At 51.9% G+C, this 17,095-nt stretch overlaps 3 protein-coding genes across 6 annotated transcripts in view; 1 reads left to right on the forward strand and 2 right to left on the reverse strand.

Annotated features, from left to right (window-relative positions):
• Positions 1-7: 7 nt before the first annotated feature.
• On the reverse strand, positions 8-1,129 carry LOC103251654 (uncharacterized protein KIAA1644 homolog). The gene is made up of 3 exons (XM_008050245.1): positions 1,039-1,129; positions 637-847; positions 8-185 (listed from the first exon to the last, which is right to left on the reverse strand). Exons 1-3 carry the CDS (start codon positions 1,127-1,129, stop codon positions 8-10), a joined length of 480 nt encoding a protein of 159 aa, XP_008048436.1.
• Positions 1,130-2,617: 1,488 nt separating this feature from the next.
• On the forward strand, positions 2,618-4,248 carry HDDC3 (HD domain containing 3). 3 transcript variants are annotated; one of them, XM_008050237.1, is made up of 4 exons: positions 2,618-2,752; positions 3,058-3,113; positions 3,224-3,464; positions 3,767-4,248. In XM_008050237.1, exons 1-4 carry the CDS (start codon positions 2,641-2,643, stop codon positions 3,895-3,897), a joined length of 540 nt encoding a protein of 179 aa, XP_008048428.1. In that variant the 5' UTR covers positions 2,618-2,640; the 3' UTR covers positions 3,898-4,248. The 3 variants fall into 3 exon arrangements, with proteins under 3 accessions (XP_008048428.1, XP_021564336.1, XP_021564337.1); XM_021708661.1 differs by having other exon boundaries at positions 2,632-2,803; XM_021708662.1 differs by having other exon boundaries at positions 2,632-2,752; positions 3,610-4,248.
• Positions 4,249-9,452: 5,204 nt separating this feature from the next.
• The window catches only part of MAN2A2 (mannosidase alpha class 2A member 2), an 18,656-nt gene continuing 11,013 nt past the window's right edge, over positions 9,453-17,095 (reverse strand). Inside the window, exons 18-24 of one of the 2 annotated variants that reach the window (XM_021708658.1) lie at positions 16,791-16,924; positions 16,446-16,587; positions 14,589-14,722; positions 14,175-14,249; positions 12,607-12,801; positions 12,355-12,465; positions 9,453-11,452 (exon numbers count right to left, since the gene is read on the reverse strand). In XM_021708658.1, coding sequence (XP_021564333.1) covers positions 11,300-11,452; positions 12,355-12,465; positions 12,607-12,801; positions 14,175-14,249; positions 14,589-14,722; positions 16,446-16,587; positions 16,791-16,924 — 944 coding nt within the window. In that variant the 3' untranslated portion in view covers positions 9,453-11,299. The remainder of the gene's footprint in view (positions 11,453-12,354; positions 12,466-12,606; positions 12,802-14,174; positions 14,250-14,588; positions 14,723-16,445; positions 16,588-16,790; positions 16,925-17,095) is intronic. The other variant, XM_008050238.2, reaches the window with a different exon arrangement.

The raw sequence follows: 17,095 nt of genomic DNA on the forward strand, positions 1-17,095 counted from the left end.
GGCGCGCCTAGTCTGTTGCGGTCGATCCCTGCAGAGAGCTCGCAGCCGAGGACCCAGAGGGAGGCCCGCGGCGGCTCCGGCCCCAACCCCGGCCTCGACCGCGGCAGAAGTGCACGAGGTCTGCGGTCATCAAGGCCACAAGCAGCAGGCTGTAGAGGCCCAGCGCTAGGAGCGGGCCCGGGCCCCTGTGGGAGAGAGGAGATCATGGCCCCAGCCGTTCTCTCGTTGCTACAGTCTTTGGGGCACAGAGCCCCCGAGAACCCGGAAAAAGCTCGAGACCCCCTCCCCAGAGAAATATAGACATGCATACACACACATTTACATGCCAGTTTAGGGGCTCACATAAACCACCCGTGGACAGATTCAGGATTAAAACCCTCTATTATAACGTGTGATCTACAGATTACTACTAAATCTTCTCAGTCTTAACACTGCCCTCGCCCCCTCTGCCCAATTTATCCGCTGTCACAGCTTCCTGAATTTTTCCTTTGTAGTTTTTTGTAATCATGATCAACGTGATTTTGTTTGCTGTCTGTCCCTCCACCAGTCTGTAAGCTACAAGCCTCCCCATAATTTAGGAACAGAGTGTCAAATACTGGAACATCTGTCAATGTTTCAGTGGCTCTAGTGGCTCACCTGAGGATGGGCGGAGGTGGAAGAGTTGACAGGTTGACTTGGTACAGGTTCTCAAATTCGGCCCGCGTGCAGCAGGAGCCCCCTGCAGCCTGGAGATGGCAGCAATAGGCTTCCTCAGGAGTATCAGAGAGCCGAGGACAGAAGAACCCAGGGTAGTGGTGGCCGTCAGCATGCCGAGTGGTCTGGCACAAGTGAGGGTGGCGGGCCAATGCTGAAGAGAGAGGCAGAGAGGACTGGGGACAAGCAGGAGGGACCTGCCCATAGCCCACTCCACAACTTCTGGAAAGTAAAAGGGATCAACCTCTACCAGAAGAGCAGGCTCCCTGCCTCCAGTCCCCACCAGCTCCCAGGAATAGCCCACACCAAGGGCAGGGGGGCGGCCTGCAGAGGGAAGTGCTGTACCTGAGAGAGAAGTGGGCTGGGCAAGGGTCACCCAGCCAAAGAGCAACAGGCCTGCCAGCAAGGGGCCCAGCCTCCTCCTCCTGAAGCCCATGAGAGGTCACCTCCACCTCAGCCCTGGTCCTAGGAACCCCTGCCTCTCTCTTTCTAAGCCGTGACTGCAGACAGTAAGAAAATAAAAATCAAAACCCCAAGGGTACCATTAATACAAACCTGAAGCTTCTCTGTCACAGGCTTCTAGAGAGAGATGAAAGTGACTGAATTTCTATCTCTTGTTGGGAAATATGGGGGCTCTGGCTATAAACTGCTGAAGGAGAAAAGGCTCAGAGGACTAGAAAATGTGGGATAAGAGAGAAGGTGAACCATTCGCCTGAAGAACAGACAAGCATCTAGCGCCAAATATGTTTTTTCTCTACCCACTCTCCAACTTCCAGGCTGCTGTGGAAGCGCTGGCAATTCTGACCATTCCATTTCAGGCCCAAAGACCTCAGTTCCAGCCTGTGGAGATTTCCCCTCTGACCTCTCACAGTGGCAACCACCAAGACTGGTTGAAAACCAAAAATAAGTCTTTTCATTAGCTTTTTCCCTGAGTCTCATCTGCCCTAGCTACCAGCCAGAACACAAAAGCCACTTGTCTGATTGGAATATACTAGCAAATGGCCATCCCCATATCATAGGGAAGCTCTGTGTGTGTGTGTGTGGGGGGGGGGTCTCCAGGTCTTTCTCACCCCTTATACCTCATAGCTGCTTCCGGAAGGCAGGGAATTTCTCCAGAAGGCCCGAGGCCACCAGCCAGCAGAATTAAGTGTTATTCCATTGCCTACCCAGTCCTGACAACATCATGCTCCCAGAACAGCAGTGGCAACACTCAGCACCCCAGGGACATACAGCAGGTGCCTGAGGACTGAAGCAGAAACCCTTGTGACACAAGAAAGCAAAGCGGATTTCATCGCAGCACTGAAAACAAAGACAGTTCCTGCTGCTCGGGAGCCCAAGTCTGTAGCAGTTAGGCAGGGCTCCCAGTGGAGGCTCCAATTTTTCAGAAAATCAAGCCCTGGGGTCTCCTGGGCCCAAAGATGAGGATCCCCTGCCCACGGCAGTTTGGGCCATTCCTGTAGGGAGAACTATTTTTAGAGCACTTTGAGAGTTTTCCGAGCACTGACAGGTTGAAGATTGTCTTTTCATGGGGGAGATGCCCCTTCTGGGAGTGTCAGTCTCTGACTCTGAGGCTAGGTGGATTGCTCTTTCTCCAAGGTCCCGTGGTCCCCTATGCATTCCCACCATGGACTCAGCGCACTGTGAAGCCACTGCCTTATTTCGTGTCTGTCTTCCCCCCTTTGCACAGACTTCGGGCTCCCAGAGAGCCAAACTATGTTCTTCTTGCACCCAGTAGCGCACACGGAACCGAGCGCTGCGACGCTGAAGGCAGCCTCCCACACCAGTTGCTGTCTGTGGCCCGGATGTCAACCCCAAAGGACTCCGTCTGGACCGGGCTCAGTTGCAACTAGGTTGGACTTCACAACCTCGGGCCTCCCCGGCGCTAGAGGGCGCTATAGACGCCCAGCCCCGGCTCCTGCGGCCGCAGTGGCCGGCCCCAACAGCGCGATGAACTCCGAGGTCGCGCAGCTGCTGGAGGCTGCCGACTTCGCGGCTCGCAAGCACAGCCAACAGCGGCGGAAGGACCCCGAAGAGACCCCCTACATCAACCACCCCATCGGTGGGCGCGCAGGCTCGGGAGCAACCGCCACGGCGCCTTTTGGGGAGGGAGGCTGGGAAGGGAGCGTGGAGGGCGGGCCCCTCATTGAGCATCTACTTTGTACCAAGCTCTGTGCGATATATGCGGTGGAGCCGCACGACCACCTGGGGCGGTGGGCACGATCGTTCCCTTCGTTCGACTGGCACCTACAGCGTGGTCACTTGACCAAGGCTAGTCTAGTCATTGGGGCCACATCTGGCTTTCTGAGACCCACAGCACGGCGCTCTGCGGCTCCCTCCGATCTGACTTGCTGCTTTGCCCACCAGGTGTGGCTCGGATTCTGACCCATGAGGCGGGAATCACTGACATTGTGGTGTTACAGGTAACTTTCCCACTTCTCTGCCAGGAGGCTGGGGTGGGGATCAGGGACCCCATTTAGCAATGGGCACCCCCTGGCTGGCATCTCAGAGCTGAGTCGGAGCTTGTCCCCAGGCGGCCCTGCTCCATGACACGGTGGAGGACACAGACACCACCCTGGATGAAGTGGAGCTGCACTTTGGGGCACCTGTGCGGCGCTTGGTGGAGGAGGTGACAGATGACAAGAGTCTGCCCAAACTGGAGAGAAAGCGGCTGCAGGTGGTGCATGCCCCCCACAGCAGCCCTGGGGCCAAACTGGTGAAGCTGGCAGACAAGCTGTACAATCTGAGGGACATAAACCGCTGCACCCCAAAGGGTACGCTCTCCTACCGGCTCCAGGGAACCGGGAGGGATGTCCACCTTCTGCAGACACAGGTTGATCAGTTCCCCTGACAAATTTTGGACGTTCTTGTTAATTCCCCAAGTTAATCCTACTCAACCGCTCTTTAATCTTTCCTAAGGTAAAACTACAATAGCTAGACTAAGGGGAAGTTTTCGGGACAGATCATTCCATCAGGAACTCATCTCATGGCCCTGCACCAAGCCCTCCAGGAAGTGGGCAAAAGGCAGCACTGTCCTTGACATCACATGAGCAGGTTTCTGTTCACTCTTATGCAGGATGGTCAGAACATCGAGTCCAGGAATACTTCACGTGGGCAGCGCAGGTGGTGAAGGGGCTTCAGGGAACAAACCAGCAACTGGAAGAGGCTCTAAAGGATCTGTTCAAGGAACGGGGGCTGACACTCTGAGCAGTGCTTGGAGCCATCTGGTGGCACAACTCCGGCCTTGCCCAGGCTGGACAGGATTTGCCCTCCAGCTTTTCTGTGTCTGCTGAGCTCTCTCCCTTTTCCCCAGATTATCAGAGGCCAAGAACTCTTAGGCTTTCTTAATCTGAAAGTCTTCTGCCAACTAGGGAGAGCCCCGAATGAGGAAATCAGATGTATCCCATCCATTTCTAATGTTCTCACTGCCTTTCCTTGTCTTGGGTCTGTTTGTTGTTTTATATAGTGGGATCTCTAGCCCCCTCGGGGACTTGGGCTTGTATAAACATTAGTTCCTAAATTATGATGGAAAATAAAAGAACTTTAGGTAAGATTTAAGTTGCTGCTGCTCCTTTTCCAGCCTCCTGAATGGGGGACCGGTAGGCTGCATACCTGTCCTTGATGAAGGCGGGGTTCCAACTGTGTCGCCCCTGAGCCACCTCCCTCAGGTTGAGGGCTCAACCCCTCCGAGCCTAGCTTCCTCATCCGTTGTGTAATGATCAGGGTTAGAGTATGTGACGGGCCTGATGGAGCCTGACATGTACTTGCTGAAGAAATGGTAGTAACCGTCCCCGTAAAGAAAGTTGGTAGGGATGACAGCTGTATTGGAAAGGAGTGACACCCGCTTGCTGGCAACTTGCTGGGCACTGGAGAGAAGCAACATGATCGGACCGGTGGGGGGCTGCGGCTCCCGGATATCCCAGACCGCAGCGGAAACTCGGCGATAGGCAGTCTCCGTCTCGGCTCTACCACGCTGCGGGTGCCTTGGGTTGCTAAGCGACCTAAACTTCCGGAAACTCCCGGAAGTGGCCCCGGGGCGGCCTTGCCCCACCCTCCCAGCCCGGCAGGAGGCGGAGTCTGCGGAAGGCGGGGGAGCTTGCTCTGCCCGCGGGGAGGGATTATTTATCACTCGGTGGTTTTTTTAGTCCTGCTGAGCAGCTGAGGCTTCTAAGCCTCCTTGAAAAGCGATCATCTGGAGGACGAGGAAATGGTTAGGTCAAAGACCACTTCCTGTTGAACCATGATAGTTATTTCTCAAATGAAGGCCCCTAGAGCGTGCGAAAAAGTAGGTAAAGACCCCAAAAACTGATTTTAAAAGAAAACGAGTTTCAGGCCAGTCCCAGATCAATCAATGAACAAAGTTCAGTGTAATCCTCAGGGTGTGGTATATTTTGGAGGATTTTGTTTTTTATTTTTTTTAATTAGGTTTGCGGGAGTGGGATTACAAGGTTTTGTTGTTGTTTTTAACCAAAGCTGATTGTGTTGTAGTCCACATATTTTTCTTTTGTTCCCTGTGTTTTTAAGTGTCATAGCCAAGAAGAAATCATTGCCAAATCCAATGTCCCGAAGCTTCTCCCGTTTTCTTCTGAGTTTTATTTATTTTTGAGTCGCAGTCTGGCTCTGTCGCTCAAGCTGGAGTCAAGTGGAACGCTCACAAGCCACCGAAGCCTCCACCTGCTGGGCTCAGGTGATCCACGTCAGCCTTCCAAGTAATTGGAATTACAGGCATGGGGCACCAAGCCTGGCTAATTTTTTGGGTTTTTTATTGTAGGGACGAGGTCTTGCCAAGTTGCCCAGGCTTGTCTTGAACCCGTGGGCTCAGGCAATCATCTCACCTCCATCTCCCAAAGTGCTGGAACTACAGGCGTAAACCACCACTCCTGGCTGGTAAATTTATTAAAGAGAAGATGACCTGTGAAAGGCACAACAAGCAGAACAGCAGCAAGGGTGTCTGCTATTTGCTGCCAGTTTTAGCTCTTAAATGGTTAGGTCTTTTAACCATTTGGGGTTAGTTGTGTATAAGGAACACAATATGATGTTATGAGGATACATATAAATAGCAAAAATGTTACTACCGTAAAGCAAATTAACATATCCATCATCTCAAAAAAAAGTTACCCCCTTTTTTTAAAATTGTGGGGTACAATTCAGGGTTAGGTATACAAATATTCATTGCGCAGTTACCCTTGTTGATAAGGTGTGCCCCCGCCTCCCCAGGAAGATCTCCACTACTGCCAATCCCACCTCCCCGCCCCCCATGCCCCCACAGTATTCCACTGTCAATCCTTTTTATAGTATTACAGTAGTTGTTCAAGGTCCACTTATGAGAACATGTGATACTCAGATCTTTGTTTCTGTGAAAGATCACTCAGTATTGTAAACTCCAATTCCATCCAGGTTGCTGCGAAGTTCATGATTTTGTTCTTCTTTATGGCTGCGTAAAAGTTACCCTTTTTTTGTTTTTGTTTCCAGAGCAGCTAACATCTACTCATTTACATTTTGGGTTAATTTTTGTATATGGTGTAAGGTTGGGGTTCACCTTCATTCTTTTGCATGTGGATATCCAGTTTTCCTAGCACCATCTGCTGAAAAGACTGTCCTTTTAGTACTTATTTTTTAATTTTTTTTGAGTCAGAGTCTCACTCTGTCACCCAGGCTGGAGTGCAGTGGCATGCTCACAACCACCGCAGCCTCAACCTGCTGGACTCAGGCGATCCTTCTGCCTCAGTCTTCCAAGTAGCTGGAACTACAGGCACACACCACCACGCCCAGTTAATTTTTTGATTTATTGTAGAAACAAGGTCTTGCCAAGTTGCCCAGGCTGGTCTCAAACCCCTGGGCTCAGGCAACCCTCTCGCCTCCGCCTCCATAGTACTGGGATTACAGGTGTGAGCTCGTGTGCCCAACTTGTTTTTGGATTTTTTAATATGTCAAAAGTACATCTCACTCTGCAACTTCCTTTTCCCTCACCACCGTTTTTGAGATTTATGTTGATACATATAAGCATGCCTAGTGTCTGGGGAGGGCTGTTTTCTGCTTCCACAATGGTGTCTTGTTGCTGCATCCTTCAGAGGGAATGAATGCTGCATCCTCAAACGGTAAAAAACGGAGCAAAGCTGTGTGAAGCCTCTTGTATAAGTGCCTTCATCCTACTCACAAGGGAGGTCTCATGATCTAATCATATTCTAAAGACTCCCACCTCTTAAAACTGTTGCATTGGAGGTTAAGTTTCAGTATGAGTTTGGGAGGGACACAAATATTCAAACCATACCAGTGGGCCTGTTTAGAGGGAAACCTCAGTGTTTCCTCTTCCGCGGAGTGACAGTCTCAAACCTCCACAGAGGTGCTCAGATCTTCAACCCTGTCACATTCCCAATGTCAAGGAATCCTCATCCCCAACTCCGCTTAGGTTTCCTGTGCCCCGACTACCTAATTTCATGATGTTCACTTTCAGTTTAGGTTTCTTCTCAACTAGGGAATTCCAAAGTCAGGAGCCAGAATGGATGGAGGCTTCTTGCAGACCCAGTTGGTCCTGACAACTGTTACCATCTGAAAGTATCCCTCACTGACCCTAAAATGGAGGGATGTTGTGAAGGATATGATCTTGCTCCTGTCATCTCTTCTCACTATGAGACTTGCCTCTTGAAGTGTTTGTTCTTCCGACACATTTTTGTTAGGGAAGAACAAAAGATTTATTTAGAGATGCCTATTTTGGATGGTAAGCCTCACTCTCACCTCTCTAGACTGATTAACCACAGTGAGGAAGAGCAAAGTAAAGTTCAGGTTAAATTAAAGATGTTGCTGTCTCTACATAGGCGTTCAAAGTTTTACCTTCCCCTAAGCAAGTTGCATCAGAACGCTGTCTGGGCCTGGCTTAGCCTGAGTGGGAGGACCCAGCTCTTTTTTTTTTTTTTTTGTGTTAGAATCTCACTCTGTCACTCAGACTGGAGTGCAGTGGCCGCTCCCGGCCACTGCAGCCTCGACCTACTGGGCTCCAGCAATCCTTCCACCTCAGCCTTCCAAGCAGCTGGAACTACAGGGGCGCACTACCACACCTGGCTCATTTTGATTTATTGTAGAGATGAGGTGTCGCCAAGTTGCCCAGGCGGGTCTCGAACCCGCGGGCTCAGGCAATCCACTCACCTCAGCCTCCCAGGCATGGGATTACAGGCTGAGCCACCGAGCCCGGCTAAGGACCCAGCTCTTAAATGGTGTGCCTGGGTCTTCTGCCTTTCTCTGTTGTTCCAACTGGCCATACAGCCCTTCTGTCTCCATGGAAACAGGATAGTTCCAAGTACATGGTGGAATAGAATTCAATCCATTTCCAGTGGCTGGAATTTCTTGTGTCATGTGTTGGTTTGTTTTTATTGTAGCCCTCAGAACTGTGACTCCTCAGTGCCAGAGCTCCATAGTAAAGGGTTGCTGCCTGTCTTAAAATAGTTTGATGACTTCCAAACTAAGTGTGTGCAAGATTACCTGGGAGCTTATTAAAAATGCAAACTCTTTGGCCTCTATTCCCAAAGATTAGATCAAGGGTTGTACCTAAGAATGTTTTCCCCCCTTAACACTACAGTAAGCACTTGTTTCTTACTCAGTCTCAGGGCAGCTGTGGCTTTGCCCCACGCATCTGCACTGCAGCATTCAGGCTGAAGGAGAAGCCCTAGTCCAGACAGGTCAGAAACTGGTACTTCCATCCAGTAATTCTGGAGATTCTGGACCACACCTTGAGCAATGCTACCTTAAGTCATTTTCAAGGTTAGTGTACAGGATTAAACATCATAGTTCCTGTTGGATGAATAATTTCATTGCACATCTAAAACATCCAAAGATAATATCCTTTATTATGCTAATTCCCTAGGGGTTCACAGATTCCCCTATCATTTGATTACAAATTATACTAGCAAGTAACACTTGCCATCATATAACAGGTAAGCATCATTTACTAATATTATTATAGCCCATATTTGCAGAGCTCTTGTATGTATCAGGTACTATGTGAGGCACTTCACATTGATAACCATATTTCTTCCACTATGTTAGAGACAGGACTCCACTGCTGTGGCCTGACACTGGCAATAGCAACTCTAGATGACTGGGAGGAACTTAGCCCTGTCACTCTTGGGTCCTTAGGAGGCTGCCTGGCAGCCTCAGTGACTGTTTCTGTAAACCCCAAAACAAGCTTTTCTCCTAAGGTAATTGTACTCAGATTTTTCTTTAATGTGCTGCCAATATTTTCTCCCCTAAATGTCATTTGTGTTTTAACCTTGATGTTTTCTTTTTTTTTTTTTTTTTTGAGTCGGTGTCTCACTCTGTTGCCCAAGCTGGAGTGCAATGGTACGCTCAGTGGCCACAACAGCCTCAACCTGCTGGGCTCCGGCAATCCTTCCGCCTCAGCCTTCCAAGTAGCTGGAACTACAGGTGTGCGCTACAACACCCGGCTAATTTTTTGGTTTATTGTAGAGATGAGGTCTCGCCTGCCCAGGCGGATCTCGAAACCGCAGGCTCAGGCAATCCACTCAACTCAACCTCCCAAAGGTGCGGGATTACAGGATGAGCCACCGAACCCAGCTGATGTTTTCTATCATACAGAAACTTTCAGGATTTTTGGGTGGCAAAATCTATTTATCTTTTCCCTTATTGTATCTTTTAGATCTTATGCTTAGAAAAGTCCTTCCCACACCAGAGGCATAAAAGTAGATTTTTCTGAGTAGCTTTGTAGTATTTTTTTCCCTCTGGAACTAATTTGTGCAGAAACTGTGAGGTAGAGATATAATTTACTTTAATTGCTAGCTAGTTGTCTCAAAGCACTATGCATTAAATAATCCACCTTTTCCCCCACTTAAGATACTCTTAACATATACCAAATTTCTGTATTCCCGGATCTTGTTTTGTCACTGGTCTACCGACCCATACCAAGTCACACTGAGTAAGGTCATGGTAGCAAGAGTGTCCTTTGGGAAATCTGGTTGGACAAGTGCCTTTTCCCACCTCGGTGCCAGCCACCCCCAACTCATCATCATTCAGGACTGTCTTAGTATTCTCACACATTTACTCCTCCAAATGAACTTCAGAAACTGTCAAGTTTCAAAAAAAATCAGTCTCGTTGGAATTACATTGAATTTATCACCTGATTTGGGGAGAACCAAAACCTTTACAGGAACATGATGTGATCACTAGGTCAAGTTACAGAGTGCTCTTAGCAGTTCTCCAGTTGATTCTTAGATTTTACAGGTAGGCAGTTTTATTGTCTATGAATAATGACGATTGTAATTCTTCCTTATCTCCTCATCTGCCTCACTGCAGGGTTTAGTAGTGCCAGTACATTGCTAAATAATAGCCCCTGGCTCGTTTCTGGCTATAATGGGAATGCCTGTGGTGTCTGACTCCTTAGAATGCCAATAACTGTTGGCTTCTGATAGAGACCTTTATCTAGATCAGGATGTTTCTTTCTAGATTTAACTTACTAAGAGTTTTAATAAGGGGTGGATTTTAAATTTTATCGAATATCTTTTCAGCATCTATATAGACTATCATAAGTTTTTATCTATTAATCGAAGCTGAAACGAAGACTCCTGAGCAGCAATACTGCCTCCTTATCTCGTGTACATATCCTAGTCCCCTGTACCAGGGACTGAATACTTCTGTAGGAGGATGGACACAGATGAAGCTTCACGCCTGCCTGCGAGGCATGGTGCTGTAAGTCTTCTCAATTGCCTAAGCACATGGGGCTTGGAAGCTTCACTTTTTTTTCAGAGAAAGGAAATAACACCAAACCTCCCTATGACTGGAAGGAGCTCTTGGGGACAATGGGTAGAGTAAGAAGCCACAGAGGGGTCAGGAAGGACGGAGGACACCTACACCCCTGCCACCATCCCACAGACCACACAGACCAAGTGCCCGGTGTGCGATACGGGTTTTGATACCTGAAGCATCCTATGACCTCTGGCCATGATAGTCTCTAGCAAGTCCTTCCTGCCACCCTGCCACCCCACACCAGGATGTGCAGGTCAGGTGGCACTTAGCGTGGAGCCATCACAGAAAGCAGCAAGGCCTAGGACTCTTAGGAGACACAGGGATTCCTCTATTCCTCCAGCCCACTGCTAACTCTGGGTCCCCATCCTCTCCTCCCAGAGTCACTCTGGTCCTGCTCACCACACCAGGCCATTAGTCTCTACACAACCACAAGAGTCCCCTAGAGCCAGCTGTCGCCCACAGTGACCCGGACGCTGGCTGTTTACCGCGTCACCTCCCTTAGTCTTCTGTCTGCCTCTGCTTCTTCTACATGCCCTTTTGGGAAAAGGACGGGTGCTTAAGCCTGTGCCCACATGGGCGGCCACTTACAACCAAGCAGAGTCGGGCAGTGCCCACTCCAACCGAGGGCCTTCTCTCCTTGATCTCACCAGCGCCTACCCTATTTACCCGCCGCCGGGCTTGTGGGCTGCCCCTGAACACAGAAGCAACAATAAACAGGAAATGAGGGCAGAGCCCAGTTCATCACAGTTCTGGGAGGCAGATCGGGACAGGACACCTGGTGTGGCTTGTCCAACCCAATCTTAATGGTAAGAGGCAGTCTCTGAGGATGAGCTTTCTCTTCAGACCACAAGAAGCCCTAACCCAAGCGCAGGCGAAAAGTGGCGATCTCCATGGGCTCCACGTAGATGTCAGTATTATTGGAGGGGGAGGCCAGAGGGTATAGCAACGTCAAAGAGGTTGGCTGCAGGAAGGCCATGTCCAGGCCATGGAAAAGGCTCCCCAGGGTCACCTGTGGAGAGGACAGAAGTGCAGGGTTGTGCTGGGAGCTGAGATACTAAATAATGCAGTTCTTCATCTAGACAACTTGTTACTTCTTTAAGAATCAGACAGATGGCCAGGTGCAGTGGCTTGTGCCTGTAATCTAGCAACTTTGGGAGGCAGAGGTGAGAGGATTACCTGAGCCCAGAGGTTTGAGACCAGCCTGGGCAACTTGGTGAGACCTCGTCTCTATAATAAATCAAAAAATTAGCCAGGCATGTGGTTCCAGCTACTTGGAAGGCTGAGGTGGAAGGACTGCCTGAGCCCAGGAGGTCAAGGCTGTGGTGGCTGTGATCATGCCACTGCACTCTAGCCTGGGCATCAGAGCAAGACTCTGACTCAAAAAACCAACCATCAAACAAGAATCTGACAGAAACTATAGACCCTCTCAGCAGCAACATGCCTCTTCCACGTGAGTTTCTCCCAGGCTCACTGAGATCTGCCCCACCCAACAAAGCCTGTCTGCAGGTATCAGGGCAGAACTGCCTTGCTGAGCTGTGAGCTCTGACAACGGGGACCGTGTCTCACTTCACTTCTGAAATGCTGGAGCCCAGTGGAGGACCTGGCACCTGCGCGCATTTACCAGCTGTGGTCAAAACAATGGATAGTGCCTCAAAGTCATAGCATGACGGAGCTCGGTTTTTTACTTCTAGTGTTTGCCACTTGGCCTGAAAGAGATCCCTGCTCAAGGGATAACAGCTCTCAAGCTATATGCCTTGTCTGGAACTTGCCCCTGCCAGGTCTCATCAACTGCTTCCCCCTTTTCTCTTCCCCTGGAGTGACATCTTCTCCCATCCTGCCGCCCCACCTCGGTCCAGTCTCACCAAGCCTTTGCTCTGGTCTTCCCAGTACTCTGTCTCCCGCCCTGCTCACCTTGCCTTGGCTCGTAGTGCAGTTGAAGCCCAGGTTCTTGGCCTCAAGACCACAGTCAAAACCTTTCCGGTGTAAGATGAGCGCAGTCTCTGCTGAGGGTGAGGCGTCATCCTGGATGACAGACAGAACGGAGGGCAATCTGGGGCACCGCCTTCAGAGCACAGGGATGAGGCCGCCCCTCTGCACAGGGGCCGCCGGCTGAGAAAAGGCCAGAACCCAGTCCTGGAGGTGCCGGGCTGAGTGGGAACTCACCTCAGCCTGGAGTGTGCGCAGGTTGAGCAGGTGGAAGTCGCAGGGCAGTGAGGAAGCCAGGGGACGGAACGAGTGCAGACCAGGACCTGGGAGCTGCCTCTTGGCCACAGGCAGGGCAAACGCCGGGGTATTCAGATACATGGAGGTCAGGTGGCTGAGGAGGGACGGGTAGCTGGTAGAGTGGCTCTCCTGGACCTGCAAGATTGGCCCAAAGTGCGGATGAGAGGAGCCGGGAGCCAGGCTGAGGGGCGAGGGTGGGGCAGGGTCAAAGAACATCCAGGGTCATTCCGTTGGCAGGAGCTTTCCTGGTGTGTCTGGACTCAAGGGTTCCAGGCATCATCCCCCAACCCTTCACATGTGACCATATCCCTTGCCCACTCAGCTCCCTTACTAGCCGTCCCTCCCTGCTCTGCACCGTCATGAGCAGCACACTCCTATCAGCCACCTCTCCCCTCCCAGAGACGCTGGGCAGGGAGAAATGGTGCCGGGCAGACAGAGGTGTCACGGAGGACGGGCCTCTGATCGAGAGTGCTCCAGGTAATCAAGCACAGCGCCACGGCCACAGCGTCAGCCTGGCCTACAGCCCTCGTGGCGTGGCGGCTCTGCTGGCTGAGGACCGCTCCCTAGATGGCTTGCTTACACGTCGCTCACAGGCCTGAGCTGAACTCCTCTCTGAAGCTGCTGCTTCTCTGGACTCTGGCTTTCTGGCCCCGGTGCCCCTCTGTCCAACTGCCCGGCACCTCGCCTCCCCCACCTTGGCTTCCATGCCTGCAGGCTCCCTTCCAACAGGTCCACGCTACCTGCTGCTGTCACAGTGACACGCTGAGGGCAGAGTTCAATAGCATCCACCCCCGGCCTCCAGGCTAAGGTCCAAGCACTCAAGGCCCTCTGCAGTCTGCCTCGACCTCCCCCACCACCTCTAGCCCAGCCTGACCGAGGGAGCCTTCGGAATGGAGATACGTGACATCCACCCGGTCTCATATGGCAGCCACTCAGCCGCTGGTGCCACTGAGTACTTGCATGGGACCAGTATGAACGAGAAACTGAATGCCTTATTTGACTTCATTATCATTAATTTAATGGCCACATGTGGCTGGGGGTACCATACTGGACAGCACAGCTCGAATCTCAAGGAACTCATTTTTCTTCCCCATTCACATCGTCTTTCCTGCCTCCTACTCTGTGCCCTGGTTCATGTGCTTCTATCACACTCGCATTCATCAAAGACAAAACTGGATGACACCTCCTCCAGGAACTGTCCATGACTTCCTTAGGCCCCAACATTGTCTTGCTCCTCAGGACCAGCGGGATGTAGCCCTTTTCTACCTTGTATTTTATACACAGAGCTTCTCTCCCAGCCCTGCTCACGAGTAAATTCCTAGTACAGCAACACTGTATGCATTTATGTCCCTCTCAGTCCTCACAGCAAAGTAGGTACTCAGGATCTGTTTGACGAACGAGTGACTGAGCCACAGACCCAGGACACTGAGCGGCAGACTGTCATCCCGGGCTCCACCTGCAGTCACGGCTGCCCACACTAGGCCACCACTCCCACTGCTGACCCTTACCTCTTGGTGACTGCTCCTGCTGCTGGGAAAGACCAAGCCCCTAAACATGGCTGCCAGTTTGGAGAAAAAGTCAGGCTGGTGGGGGCAAAGAAAGCCATGAGATGAGCGGGGCTGGAGCAGAGGTTAGAAAATGCTGGGGCCAAGACAGGGAGAGGAGGGCAGCACAGAGGAAGGTGGGAGAGGAGCACGAGGGGGCACAGGCGGCAGGATGCTGCTGGCAGAGGGAGGTGCCAGGCGGCATGAGATGGGACACAGAAGGCCGGACTGCCTCCCCGCACCCCAGGAACTGTGCCTTGCTCTCTCCGTCCCTTGCCCACCTCCAGCTAAGCTCCTCAAGCCCTAGGCTGGATCCCCCAGGGCCACCCATGGGGACTAGCCAGACCTGGTTCCCTGGGTGTCAGGCTCAGAGTTTACCTCACTGCCCATGGTTCGCCGTTCCAGCAGGAGGCGGAAGCAGTTGCGGGTTCTCTTGTTGTCCTTGAGCCCTTGGCCTAGGCCTCGGTTGTCATCCTGCATCAGCCGCCGGTCCAAGATCACCTCCAGCTGGCCTGGGGAAGTGAGCCGTGAGCCCCCGGCTGCCACTCCCAATCCCAAGCAGACCCTGACCTTTGGAAGGAGAATCCCAACCACAGGACCCGAGAGAGAAAGGCTCCGTGAGCCAGACGAGACGCTGAGTCACTCAGAACAAAGATGTCATGGGACCCCAGAGCCAGAAGGGAGGTTGGTAAAGGGCAGGTCCCGTGCCTTAACTCTGCAGATGAGGCCACAAGATCCCTGGAAAGGGGCAGGCTGACCCTGGCAGTTTGCCCCCATGCTCTGGGACTCAGGAGTGGGGACTGGGTCCAGGGGCTCAGGCAGTAAACCGTATCAGGACTAGCTACATACAACAAAACAAGCAGACAAAAAAAAGCTAATAGCCATCCTCAGAGTTGCTGTGCATGCCCTAATCTGCGTCAGGCCTTCTCAGGCTGGGCAGGATTTGTTGTGATTAGAACATATGTTTTCCTGCCTTTGTTCCACATGGGGACAGCCGGAAAGCCCCAGCAGATCAGACTCATGCTCTGACTGCCTTGTCCATCAAAAGTAGGGCTGTGGACAAGACAAAGGCAGGCAGAGGCTCTATTAAGCATCACCTGAGGCTGTCCTGAGGAAAAGATGGCAGGTAACTGCATATGCCTTCTTTATAGTATGCTTAGGGAAGAGCTCACTGCATAGCTGACGTGCTTTGGGCTGAGGCCTTTCCCCAGCACTTGTTTTTCTTGGAGACCTTACCAACTTCTCCCACATTCTTTAGGATGAGGGCCCTGTCCTCCCTGTCGTCTCCCCACTTCTAACTTTGACTTCTGCAGGTGTTCAGTCTTTTTACTCTAAGCAATCACACCTGCCACCAGGCCACATGCACAGCCTTGAGCGGGTTCTGTCCCATGGACAGAAGATCTCAAGGATTCACAGGTCACCACATCTGAACTGTTCCTTTTGTCTTGAGGCTGTGGAAGTCACCCGGGGCCTGCCCAGAGTGACGCCAGCCAGATCTGACTCCAGGCCAGTGGTCCCCATGCCCTGGTTTTGATTCCTCAGAAGGTCATCCCTTCTTTTTATTTTTTTGAGTCCAAGTCTCACTCTGTCGCCCAGGCTGGAGTGCAGTGGCATGCTCACGGACACCGCAGCCTCGACCTGCTGGACTCAGGTGATCCTTTCACCTCAGCCTTCCAGGTAGCTGGAACTACAGGCGTGTGCCACCACACCCGGCTAATTTTTTGATTTGTTGTAGAGATGAGGTCTCGCCAAGTTGCCCAGGCTGGTCAGGCAATCCTCTTGCCTCTGCCTTCCAAAGTGCTGCGATTACAGGCTAAGCCACCGAGCCCAGTCTCCCCTCTTTTAATAGTTTTCTCCTTTCCTAAATATTTTATTGGAATATTGAGTGTACTTTTTGAACTGTTCCTACTCTCATCCCTGGCCAGAAGGGGGTTGCACCCCTCGGTCGAGAATCACTGCTCAATACCCTGATGCTTGCTGAGGGATCCAACAGGACACTTTCCACCCAGCTGCCTCCACTGCTGCCTCCACCAGGGGACAGGGTGGCAGCAGGTGCCTGCCTTCCTCCTGCACGCAGGGGTGACCGCCAGGGGCTGTGAATGGCTTGTCCCTTCTCCAAGCATGGAGGAGATGCAGACAGGAAAGAGGCGAGGGAGGCCAACAGAGCAGAGGGACCTTGAGGTGTGGGTCACCTTCTTTCTGGTCATACACCCCGCGGATCCTGTTCCTACTCACCATCCTTGAGGCTGGAGACGCCCAGGGCCTGGGCAGTGTGCAGTGTGAGGCGCCTCTGCATGTCCTGGATATAAGCCATGACCGGCATGGGGTAGAAGTTGGCCTGCAGGGGCAGCTTCTTCAGATACCGCCGGGGTTGCACCTGTGGGGCGAGGCCAGCAAATCAAGGGCAGCTGGGGACCATTTGCTTCCCAAGAGATCCTTGGTCTGGAGGACTGGTCACTCTCGCCTCTGATTCCTCTCCCTCCATCAGGGCAAACCACCCCCCAAGTGTCTGTGGTGGAGGCAAAAACACAGTCCAAGTTCTGCTCTAGGGGTCTTCAGGGCGCTGGCCCCAGGAGTCACCTGAAAGCCATTGAGGTCTGTGAAGAAGGTGCCCTGGCTGTCAATGTCCGTATGGATGCGCAGGGCCAGCTCCTTGTTGACGTAGTCCCGGATGTCCACAAGGGATGACACGTCCAGAGACAGCCCCTCCACCCCTGGGCACAGGGACAAAGAGGGGAGCATCAAGAGGTGTGAGAGCCGGGCTCGGTGGCTCAGCCTGTAATCCTGTGCCATGGGAGGCTGAGGTGAGAGGACTGCCTGAGCCTGTGGGTTCGAGACCCGCCTGGGCAACTCGGTGAGACCTCATCTCTACAATAAATCAAAAA

Source organism: Carlito syrichta, unplaced genomic scaffold (assembly GCF_000164805.1).
Source record: "Carlito syrichta isolate Samal-C Ts95f unplaced genomic scaffold, Tarsius_syrichta-2.0.1 Scaffold143305, whole genome shotgun sequence".
NCBI lineage: Eukaryota > Metazoa > Chordata > Mammalia > Primates > Tarsiidae > Carlito > Carlito syrichta.